Source organism: Aplysia californica, unplaced genomic scaffold, assembly GCF_000002075.1.
Source record: "Aplysia californica isolate F4 #8 unplaced genomic scaffold, AplCal3.0 scaffold00194, whole genome shotgun sequence".
Lineage (NCBI taxonomy): Eukaryota > Metazoa > Mollusca > Gastropoda > Aplysiida > Aplysiidae > Aplysia > Aplysia californica.
The window spans coordinates 45441-57030 of record NW_004797464.1 but is presented as its reverse complement, the minus strand read 5'-3'; the positions used below and the strand labels follow the sequence as shown (position 1 = coordinate 57030).

Below are 11590 nucleotides of genomic sequence, written 5' to 3'. Positions count from 1 at the left end.
CCAGGAAGTTCTTTCGAGGTCAGAGTTCGCTGACGACACAAAGACCTTCCTGACGTCAGTGACTGCCAACGTGCTGGTCATCATGACAATCACCAGGCCCCAACAGCGGCACATTGCCGTGTATTCCCCGAACCGTGTGTACAGAGAGCAGGTGAGAGATAATAATAATAATAATAATAATAATAATAATGATAATAATAATAACAATGATAATAATAATAACAATGATAATAAATAATAATAATAATAATAATGATAATAATAATAATAATAATAATAATGATAATAATAATAATTGCATTTATATAGTGCGTATCCATGCTCCAGAGCATGCTCTATGCGCTTTACAACCATTATTACCCCAGCAGACCCTCTGAGAACACTCTGAAACATTCTCCGCTTCCGCGGAAGCATACAGTGCAAGCTGCAGATTTCACGCGCTCAAACACTATCAAACTGACAAGATCTTTCGCTGTCTACAGCCGGGTACCCATTTCCACCTGGGTGAAGTGAGGAAAATTTGTGCAAAGTGCCTTTCCCCAGGACACAACGTCGGGCCCCTGACGGGATTCGAACCCACGACCTTACGGTTGCGAGTCCGAGAGCCTAACCACTAGGCCACGGACGCCACATGAGATGTAATATGTAACATGAGAGATAGTATGTAACAGGAGATGTAATATGTAACATGAGAGATATAGCGTGTTACAAGAGATGTAATGTGTAACACGAGAGATATAGCGTGTTACAAGAGATGTAATGTGTAACACGAGAGATATAGCGTGTCACAAGAGATGTAATGTGTAACACGAGAGATATAGCGTGTTACAAGAGATGTAATGTGTAACACGAGAGATATAGCGTGTTACAAGAGATGTAATGTGTAACACGAGAGATATAGCGTGTTACAAGAGATGTAATGTGTAACACGAGAGATATAGCGTGTTACAAGAGATGTAATGTGTAACACGAGAGATATAGCGTGTTACAAGAGATGTAATGTGTAACACGAGAGATATAGCGTGTTACAAGAGATGTAATGTGTAACACGAGAGATATAGCGTGTTACAAGAGATGTAATGTGTAACACGAGAGATATAGCGTGTTACAAGAGATGTAATGTGTAACACGAGAGATATAGCGTGTTACAAGAGATGTAATATGTAACATGAGAGATAGTATGTAACACGAGATGTAATGTGAGAGATAGTATGTAACACGAGATGTAATGTGAGAGATAGTATGTAACACGAGATGTAATGTGAGAGATAGTATGTAACACGAGATGTAATGTGAGAGATAGTATGTAACACGAGATGTAATGTGAGAGATAGTATGTAACATGAGATGTAATGTGAGAGATAGTATGTAACACGAGATGTAATGTGAGAGATAGTATGTAACACGAGATGTAATGTGAGAGATAGTATGTAACACGAGATGTAATGTGAGAGATAGTATGTAACACGAGATGTAATGTGAGAGATAGTATGTAACACGAGATGTAATGTGAGAGATAGTATGTAACACGAGATGTAATGTGAGAGATAGTATGTAACACGAGATGTAATGTGAGAGATAGTATGTAACACGAGATGTAATGTGAGAGATAGTATGTAACACGAGATGTAATGTGAGAGATAGTATGTAACACGAGATGTAATGTGAGAGATAGTATGTGACACGAGATGTAATGTGAGAGATAGTATGTGACACGAGATGTAATGTGAGAGATAGTATGTGACACGAGATGTAATGTGAGAGATAGTATGTGACACGAGATGTAATGTGAGAGATAGTATGTAACACGAGATGTAATGTGAGAGATAGTATGTAACACGAGATGTAATGTGAGAGATAGTATGTGACACGAGATGTAATGTGAGAGATAGTATGTGACACGAGATGTAATGTGAGAGATAGTATGTGACACGAGATGTAATGTGAGAGATAGTATGTGACACGAGATGTAATGTGAGAGATAGTATGTAACACGAGATGTAATGTGAGAGATAGTATGTAACACGAGATGTAATGTGAGAGATAGTATGTAACACGAGATGTAATGTGTAACATGAGATTTAGTGTGTAACGCGACATAAGGTCGCTTTTAAGGACAAGCGGGCTGACCCAGATTTCGTGGATTTCCAGAATTCTTTACCTACACCAAAAGTGGGCATTGCCCTACTACCTAAAGGAGAAGTTTGGTTTCCTTGGTGTGTATATTTGTTTGGTTACTGAGAAAACTCTCCTTGTCTTTTAAAGAAACTGAACAAGGGTCCAAAAATTTCAACTTCGATTTTCTCGAAACAGCATTTTTCGGGATACCCCCCTTGTGCTTAAATAATAAAAGCGACCAAACCAGCAGTCTCACGTTTACGAGTCCGGTAACTAATAATAATGGTAATAATGATATAATAATAGTATAATAATGTAGGACCTACTACTGCTACTACTACTACTACTACTACTACTACTACTACTACTACTACTACTACTACTACTACTACTACTACTACTACTACTACTAGTACTACTACTACTACTACTACTACTACTACTACTACTACTACTACTAATAATAATAATAATAATAATAATAATAATAATAATAATATAGTAATGATAATAATAATTATTAAGATATGATAATGATAATATTTATAATAATTATATTAATAATTATAATAGTAATAATAATACTTGCATTTCTATATAGCCCATAACCACGTTCTTCTGCGTGCTCTATGCTCGTTACAACTATTGTTGCCCAGAAAGACCTGAGAACACTCACAGTGTATTGTGATTAGGCCCAGTTCTGTTCCCAAGAGGGGGAGACTTTTAATTAATTGAGTATCTCTTTCTCTCTCTCTCTCTTTCTCTCTCTCGCTCTCGCTCTCGCTCCCTCCCTCCCTCCCTCCTTCTCTCTCTCTCTCTCTCTCTCTCTCTCTCTCTCTCTCTCTCTCTCTCTCTCCCTCTCTCTCTCTCTCTCTCTCTCTCTCTCTCTCCCTCTCTCTCTCTATCTCTCTCTCTCTATCTCTCTCTTTCTGATGGGCTGTTGTATCCCTCTCAGGCCAGGGTGACCCAAACGTGCAAGATTGATGACTGCCTCCTTTTTATAAATCGTAATTGGTTGTTTTGAAGCACAAGGGGGCTATCCCGAAAAATGTTGTTTTGAGAAAATCGAAGGTAAAGTTTTTGCCCCATGTTCAGTTTCTTTAAAAGATAAGGAGAGTTTTCTCTATAGCCAAGGAAATATACACACCAATGAAACCAAACTTCTCCTATAGATAGGGCAATGAGATAATCGAAGGTAAAGTTTTTGCCCCTTGTTCAGTTTCATTAAAAGACAAGGAGAGTTTTCTCTATAACCAAACAAACCAATGAAACCAAACTTCTCCTATGGGTAGGGCAATGCCCATTTTTTGTGCAGGTCAAGATTTCTGGAAACCTCCGAAATGTAGGTTAGCCCGCTTGTCCTTAAAAGCGACCGTTTGATTCGGTCGGGATGTAGAATTTGCTTGGGAGCTTTCGTGGCTTAATAGAGGTTAAGGTGTTCGCCTCTCATTCAATGTGGGTGGTTGGCGGGTGCTCTGGTGCGGTGTGCTTCTTCTTTCCTATCAAATGTCTATCGTCTTTATCTCCCCTCCTTCTTTTTTGTGTTTGTTACTCTCTTGTAACACCTTTAATCTTCGGCTCTTATATGACCTTATTGTGTTGCAAATGCCGTAAAACTCTTACTAAAACTTAACTCTCATTCAATAGAGTTGTTGCCTACAAAGCACACCACGTTGTGAGGATTGTCGGAGCTGTTTCCTAGAGGGATCGGTTGAAGTGAAAGCTGTTATTCTCTCTTCTTGAAAGTCATGAAAGACCAGGCCACCCTCACACACGGGGGCTCTCGTAGCCTAGAGGTTAATGTGTTCGCCTCTCATTCAATAGGGCCCCGCGTTCGAATCCGAATAGCGACGGAAAATGTCTTTTTCTCCTTTCTCATCGTTTCCTGCCCTCTAACAAGGTTCTGTCGTCTGCTTTCGTCTCCACTTTCTGCCCCCACCCCCTCACCTCTTTTGCCCCCTCCTCTGGGCTCCTGACTCTTTCTGCAGCCTTTCTACTGCTTCTCCTTGGCTCCTCCTTACTGCTGTCTTTCTGCCACACCCCTGATCTTCTGGTAGGAAAGATCTACACCTAGCCGTCTCCGACAAGGGCGAAAAATTTGGTGGTCCAAAATTGATAGGAGTAGGCTTCGGCTGCCACCCGCACAAAATTCAAAATTTTCTACAAACTGAAAATGTTTGGTTTTGTCCCACGCGCTCTTATGTGACCGTATGCAGTTGCAAGCGCTGTAAAACACTGACTACTTTTACTATTATGTGGATGTATTTCTGTTTACTCAAACTCAAACTCATCGGGTGGTTGGCAGGTGCTCTGATGAGGTTTGATCCTTCTTTTCTCTCCTCCTTCTTTTTTGTGTTTGTCACTATCCTGTAACCTTCGGCACTGATATGACCATAATATAGTGTTGCAAGTGTCGTGGAACTTTAACTAAAACTTTTATGAAAAAAATCCTTTATTGTATTGCAAGTGCTGTAATATTCTTACCAAAACATATATAAAACAAACTCCAACTTAACTCATCATACTCAAACTCAGCGGATGGTTGGCAGGTGCTCTGATAAGGTTTGCTTCTCCTTTTCTCTCCTCCTTCTTTTTTGTGTTTGTTACTCTCCTGTAACATATAGTGTTGCAAGTGTCGTTGAACTTTAACTAAAACTTTTGTTTTTTAAAGCCCTTATTGTATCGTAATTGCTTCAAGATTCTTGTTTTTTTCTTTTTCTCCCCCCCCCCCCCCCCTCACAGATCACGGATGTACTGCTCAGATCTACTTCCCCTCACCTCGACCTTGAACTGTTCACCCGCCCAAGTGCCGACGATCTAGAAGACATAAGTGTCTTTGTGCAGAAGAACACCCAGGTGTACCGGAAAGGCGTCCTGCCCCTGATCCGAGACTTTCTCGCCGGAGAGGCGGTGACCCCCGACGAGAATCTGAACGCAAACGATATCGAAGATGGAGAGAACTCTCCGTTCAACGCGGGTGTTGCGTCGTCGCCGGGCGACGCGAGGAGCGAGGAAGACGCTAGGGCCCATATCAACTTGGCCAAGACCCACCAGTCGGATTCGTTTCGCTGTTCTCAGGATCGTTACGATCTGGCCGCGGTCGGTATGGACGCGCTTATCTCCCCTAGTCTGAGCAGCGACAGCGAGATGGATGCCTCGAAGAAGTTGTCTCGTGACGCGGGGAGTTATGACGCTGAGGAAAAGGAGGCGCTCCGGGGCGGAAAGAGCGCCGGCGCAGCGATGGACGACCTAAATTTAGACGCGGGAGGAGATATTTTAGTCAGCGTGGGAAGCGGAGATAACGGACAGGGGGACGGAGCGACGACAGTCAGTCGACTGTCGAACGACGCCGGAACAATGTTGGACGCGGGGTTCTTCGTGGACAACCTCATCGATTTCGACTCGGCCGACAGCCAGTCGATGGAGGTGAACCTGGCTTCCAGCTCCGACCTCATGGCGGTCAACGACGACGAGCCCAGCTTCACCGAGGCCGGCGCTCCGCCCACAAGCGGGCTGGACAGGAAGGAGGAGGGCGAGGAAGCTTCCGAGAAGTTTGACCTAGTCAATGACGACAGCGGCACCGAGATGGGTTTGATGTCGGAGGTCGACGACGTCCTTCAAAACCACATGCCATCCGACCTTCTGTGCCCGAACGTGGATAGCCCCATGGATTACTCATCCGCACCCGCGTCGGGTCACGCTTCCGGTCAGGCTTCGGGTCAGGGGTCGAAGGTACCCAGTTATCCGGATACGCCTCCCAACAGCTATATGGAACCCTCGGGCGCCATGTTCTTTAAGGAGACGCAGCTGCCCAGTTTCAACAGCTCGGAGATGGTGAAGAGAATCAAGGAGAAGAAGGCGCTGCTCTCTGGTCACGTGACCAAAAGCAAGAGCGATAACTTCGCCTTCATGTTCGAGGAAGACGATTCGGCCGACGGGAGCGGGGGCCTGCTAGGGGGCAGCAGCAGCGGGGGCGCCGGCTCGCTTATCTCCCCTGCCGTACCTCAGAACAGCCGCGTGGACCTCACAGGAAGTGGAGGAGGCGGAGGCGGGATGGGGGGCAGCGGGGGAGGAGGGTTCGACTTGCTGTCGTCGGCCGGCTACCAACTGCCCAAACTGACCAACGCCGACATCATGGAGCGGGTCAACGAGAAGCGGTCGCACTTCGACGACTGGGCCACCGTGGACTCTCTGGACGGGACGGCCGGTGGGCTGGACGCGGGCGGGCTCGGCGGGAGTGTTGAGGGGCTGGAGATCAAACCCTCGAGGACGTTCTCCGACAGCTCGCAGCCGATCGTTCTGAGCAGCAGCAGCGGGGATAACGTGCCCTACACGCCACAGAACAGCTACGTAGGCGGGAGCTTCGACAGCTTCGCCCGCTCCAACCTGCCCAGTATGAACAGCGCCGAGATGGTGGCGCGCATCAAGGCCAAGCAGTCGGCCATGTTTGGCAGCGGCAGTGGCAGCTCCAGCCGAGTCAGCCGCAGCAGTCAGGGCAGCGATGATAGCGGAGGTTGCCGCAGCCCGGAGATTCTCATCGGACCCAGCGGGAAGAGCTCGCGAGGCGCCAGTTTGGACAGCCCTCAGGCTCCCTACACGCCGCAGAACAGCTACCGCGACGGGCTGAACATGCTGGACGGTCGTCATAAACTACCAGACCTCAACGAAGTCGCCGAAAGACTGTCGGTGGAGAACGTGAGTCATCGCCATAGCAACAACAACGGTGGTGGTGGTGGCGGCGCAGGAGGAGGAGGAGGAGGGGGGAGCCGTGATGAGGAGACCTTCAACCTGAACCAGAACCGCACGGCGACGGCAGTGAGCAAGGGCCGCCACTCCAGCAGTCAGTCGGACTCGCAGAACACCATGTCGGACGTGGACTCGCTGGTCAGTGTCAGCACGGACGTAGGCACGCCCAGCGAAAACGTGGTGGCCAGCGGCCTCGCGGGGGCCATCAAGGCCGATGTGTCGGGGGCCGCCTCCACCACTGGCGGCCTGCTCAGCCGGAAGGACACCAACGACTCGGAGGTGTTTACTCCGACAAGAGTTGACGCCCCTGCCGGCGGCGTGAGTCAGATGGACTCCGGGGGAGCCCCGTCGGCTTTGGCTTTGGAGAACAACGCGTCTTTGGTGAACGGCTTGAATAATGGCGAGGGCGAAGGAGCGGTAAGGTCGGGCGGATCTACGTCGAGAGACGCGCTGGAAGCCGCGGGGAAGGAACTCTTTTCCCCTGTGGATGCGGATAAGCTGACGAGCTACGAGGACAGGGTTCTTTTTGAGACGGCCGAGGGCATTGTTGCTAATAGTATTGCGGCGGCTGTTGCGGTGAATCGGAGAGAGGATGAGGGAGAGGAGGATGAGGGAGAGGAGGATGAGTCTGCTGGTGGTAGTGGCGTTGGTGTTGGTTTACCCGTTCTGCCTCCATCTGACTCGTTAGAGGAGGAGGAGGAGGAGGAGGAGTCTTCTGTGCAGGATGGAGTGAACACTATTGCCGAGCCTCCCTCCAAGAAGGATGCGAAGAACGACACACCGGCTCAAAACGAGGACAACAAAGAAGAGCTGCCCACCATGAACGCGGTGTCGACGGAAGAGACTATGTCCGACGCGGCCTTGAACGAGCTGGCGTTTGAACTGGCCAACGAGCTGATTCAGAGCGTGCTGGACGACTACCCTTTCTCGCAGGACGCTGCGGAGGAGGTCGCCAATGCCACGTCCCCTCGGGAGAATGGAATCGAGGCCGGGAAAGAAGACGAGACGACGCAAGCGACGCGGAAAATTGGGTTCGACAACACAGTGGCTCTCGAGAGGGGGGCCATGGGTGGGGTCGACGACAACGACAACTATATCGATTCCGGGCAGGGAAGTCAGCCCGGTTCGTCCGTCGAGTCGACTGGCTGGGGTTTTAAGCCTGAAGATGTTGGAAGCGAATCGGCTTCGGCGAAAGATAGAAAATTGTCCGCGTCTTCGGATACGTCCACGAGTTCGTCAGAGAGAAAGCGGTCGAAAGACACGGAGTCGGCCATGACGATTAGGGAGGGTGAGGTGAAAACCTCTTTCCCAGAGCGACGCATCTCCTCGGAACTCAACCTGGGAGAGGAGGAGGAGGAAGAAGAAATCATTCGCTCGTTCCCCGGACGGAAATTCTCCAAGTCGGAAGATTTTCCAGCCCGGCGTTTTTCACGGGACGACGGCTCCCGCAGATCTTCCCGAATCGACGACCCGCAAGACAACGAGCCAACAGAAGCGCCCGACGGGCTGGAGACCCAATACCTGCCTAATATGGACCCTCTTCAAGGAAACCTGGACATCATCGGCAATGACGCCTCCATCTCGAAAATGACGGATGTAGACCGAGAGGTGGTGGAAGGCGAAAGCTTCCGGAAGATCAGTGGGCAAGAGTTTAATAAGCATCAGCCGGTCACAGGATTTATTGAAGAAGCCCTGGAAAATGCTGGAGATCTTGGGAAAGAGATGAGTGGTGGAAGAAAAGGAGGAGGAGGCTCTGATGAAGAAGGGACTGCGGAGGATGATATCTTTCAAGGTGCAGCGAACGAGGCGGGATCTCAAGGTCAAGAGGTCGTGGGTGAGGACACTTTGTCGAGCCCCGTACCAGGAAACCGGCAGAAGAGAAAGATCAAAGTGAGCTTCTCCGAAGACTTTGACGACGAGGTAGGGGACTACCACGTGCAGCGGGCCGCCCTCAAATCGCCGCCTCCCCCGATCGCCTCCCAGGACTCTGTGTCCTCGACCCCTCCGATGACCCCGAAACTGGAAGCGGCGGAAGAAGCGGCCACTTCGTCTTCTTACCTCGCCTCGAAGCATCCACTCACTTCTTCATCATCATCTTTTTCATCGTCGTCATCGAAGCCGACGGCAGAAGGTGGGAGTGTTGGTGGTGGAGGTTCGGCCGGTGGTTCGGCGGACGGCAGAGAGGTGTACCTGACGTCTGCCGGGAGGATCAGCATCGCCAGCGAGGGCGAGGACTCGCCGCGGGCCACTTCCTCTTCCTCGTTCACGGACCCGGCACTGGTGCGGGAGCGCGCGCAGGTGGGCATGATTCTCGAGTCGGCCGAGGGGGCCATCTCGCAGGCCGACCGCGAGCTGGACGTGTTCGAGTCCGGTGTCGCGGCGAGCGTTGTCGAACCCGGTGACCTCCAGCAGCAGCAGCAGCAGCCGCAGCAGCAGCAGCGACCTGTGGATGCGCTTTTGCCTGACCCCCGTGTGACCCATGACCTTTCATCACATGACCTTGCTGTTGTTGACCCCACATCAGTTGTTGATCCCTCACCCCGTGACCCCTCACCCCCTGACCCCCAAGTGCATGGCGACCCCCCGCACGCTGGCCCCGCAGCTGTCAATGTTGTCACCCCTCACCCCCCACCCCCAGCCTTAAACGTTGTGACCCCTGTTGAACCCCAATCTGGTGCTTCTCGTTTGACCTCTGAACCCTGTGTTGTGACCTCTCACCCCCTGTCCACCTCCTCCTCTCCCCCTTGTTCCCCCGTGCGGCGGCAGAGAGATTCGGCCAAGGGCGATGAAGCTGATGACGATCTCTCCGCGACTCATGTCAGAAATTTGTCCAGTGCTTCCTTCGGATCAATCAAGGTGCGTCCACACACACACACACACACACGCACACACATGCACACACACACACACACACACACACACACACACACACTCTTGTACCCTATTTACATGGTGGTGGGACCCCTGAAGGTAACGCACAACCGTACACTAACTTTTAACATCCTCGCACTCGTGTCTGTGGTATAAATTATATAAGAGTCCTTGATATCGCACACCAGTGGCAAGAGTTTGATTCCCTTTCGTGCCAGTTTTCATTTTAACTCTTTAACCGTGTCTGGGCAGTGGCAGCGTCCGGTAGTCGAGCTCCGTGACCATGGTTGGATGGTACCACCGTCCGATGCGAAGTTATTATTGTATTATGGTACGGGCCGAATATAAAAAAGTATGAGCTAACGAGCCTTTAGTTTGACCCGGAAGTCAAAGATAAATGAATTCTACGTCTGTGTAATGCTTTATTGATCAGTTTGACTCGAAACAAGCAGGTTTTAAAAACTTAATATGTCGGGACGCATTTCGAACCACGAACACGAGAGAATTCAGCGGAAACGTGATTTTAAATTGTGTGGTCAAAGAGTTAACTGAAGGTCTCCAAAGTGTCCTAACAGCTTGATCAGCAGTTCAGAGGCCTTGATAAAATTTGTTAAAATATAACCATTTCAAATCTTGCTCACTGTAGCGAGCCTGAATATTCTCAGCTACTTTAAACTACATTTTTGTACCGGACAAATATTGGATCGTTTCCTCTATTTTAACACGTAGAGGACGTAATATATCCGTGACCTATGTAAGCAATCATATATTTGATTCTCAAGGATTTGTTCAACCTGTACCAAAATGGCAGCTTTTTCCCTTCTATTTAGGCAGATCCCGGCCAGCCCTGACTATCAAATGGACTGGTTGTATTGAGTATTACTGAGTTGGGTTTAGGCAATCATTGAACGAGAAATTACAAGTGTTTAGAAGCAAATAATAATTGGAAAAAAACCCCTAAATGATTTAAAATCTTAAAATTATCTCAGATTGGAGATAAGTCTATTTTAAAAGGAAAGAATGAACAGGAAATGTTTAGGCAATGTACTGTTCAGTAGGAAAAAAAGGCGTAACTGCATAGTACGCTACTTGTTAATAGTATTGAAATAAAACGAGAGAAGTCACCGAAAAAAAATTACGTATAGCCAAGAATTGAGTGCTTTGACCTCCTGGATTAACATCAACAACAGTTTAATCCCTTCCACCTGTGTGTGTTTGAGATGTCACTGTTTCACGCTGAATATGTCGCATTTTTGTCTCCCCCAACTCCATGATGTTTATTATGACATGTGTATGCGTTGTCATGTGTGTGCGTTGCTTCTCCAACCCGCCCCCTCTGAATGTCATAAGAAAATCTCCTCAGGCGGTCTCTACGGCTGGTGTACCCAGACCTCGTAAGAAAGTACGGTAAAAGTATTCTAGAAGCAGATTTTTTTTTTCTTCACATTTTTTCGTTTCTTTTGGGTTCTGTTTTTTTTCTTTTTCTTTTTCTTCTTCTTCTTCTTCTTCGTTTTATTCATCTTTTTCTCATGATGTTTTTTTTCCTGGCACATTTCTTCAGTATTTCTGCACTGGAATCTGTTTGCTAGCCGATGTCTTTGTTGTAGTGTCACCCAGTGGTTTCTTTTCTTATTTTGTAACTATTTTTGTTGTTCGCACACTCACAAATGAACAAACAAACATACAAAAACATAGGTACTTACATATGATCACACAAACGCGCGCACACACGTACACAACATACACTCACACACACACATCACTCATACATACACCACACTCACAACACACATGCACACAATGCGCACACGCACACACACTCACACACACAACACACACACAACGCGCACACACA

General features: G+C 48.2%; 1 protein-coding gene across 1 annotated transcript in view; it reads left to right on the top strand.

The window, feature by feature from the left end:
• Positions 1 to 18: 18 nt before the first annotated feature.
• LOC101851041 overlaps positions 19 to 11590 on the top strand; it is a gene marked incomplete at its 5' end in the record, with an annotated part of 43384 nt that continues 31812 nt past the window's right edge. Inside the window, 3 exon segments of the mRNA XM_035969904.1 lie at positions 19 to 151; positions 4861 to 9720; positions 11099 to 11137. Coding sequence (XP_035825797.1) covers positions 19 to 151; positions 4861 to 9720; positions 11099 to 11137 — 5032 coding nt within the window.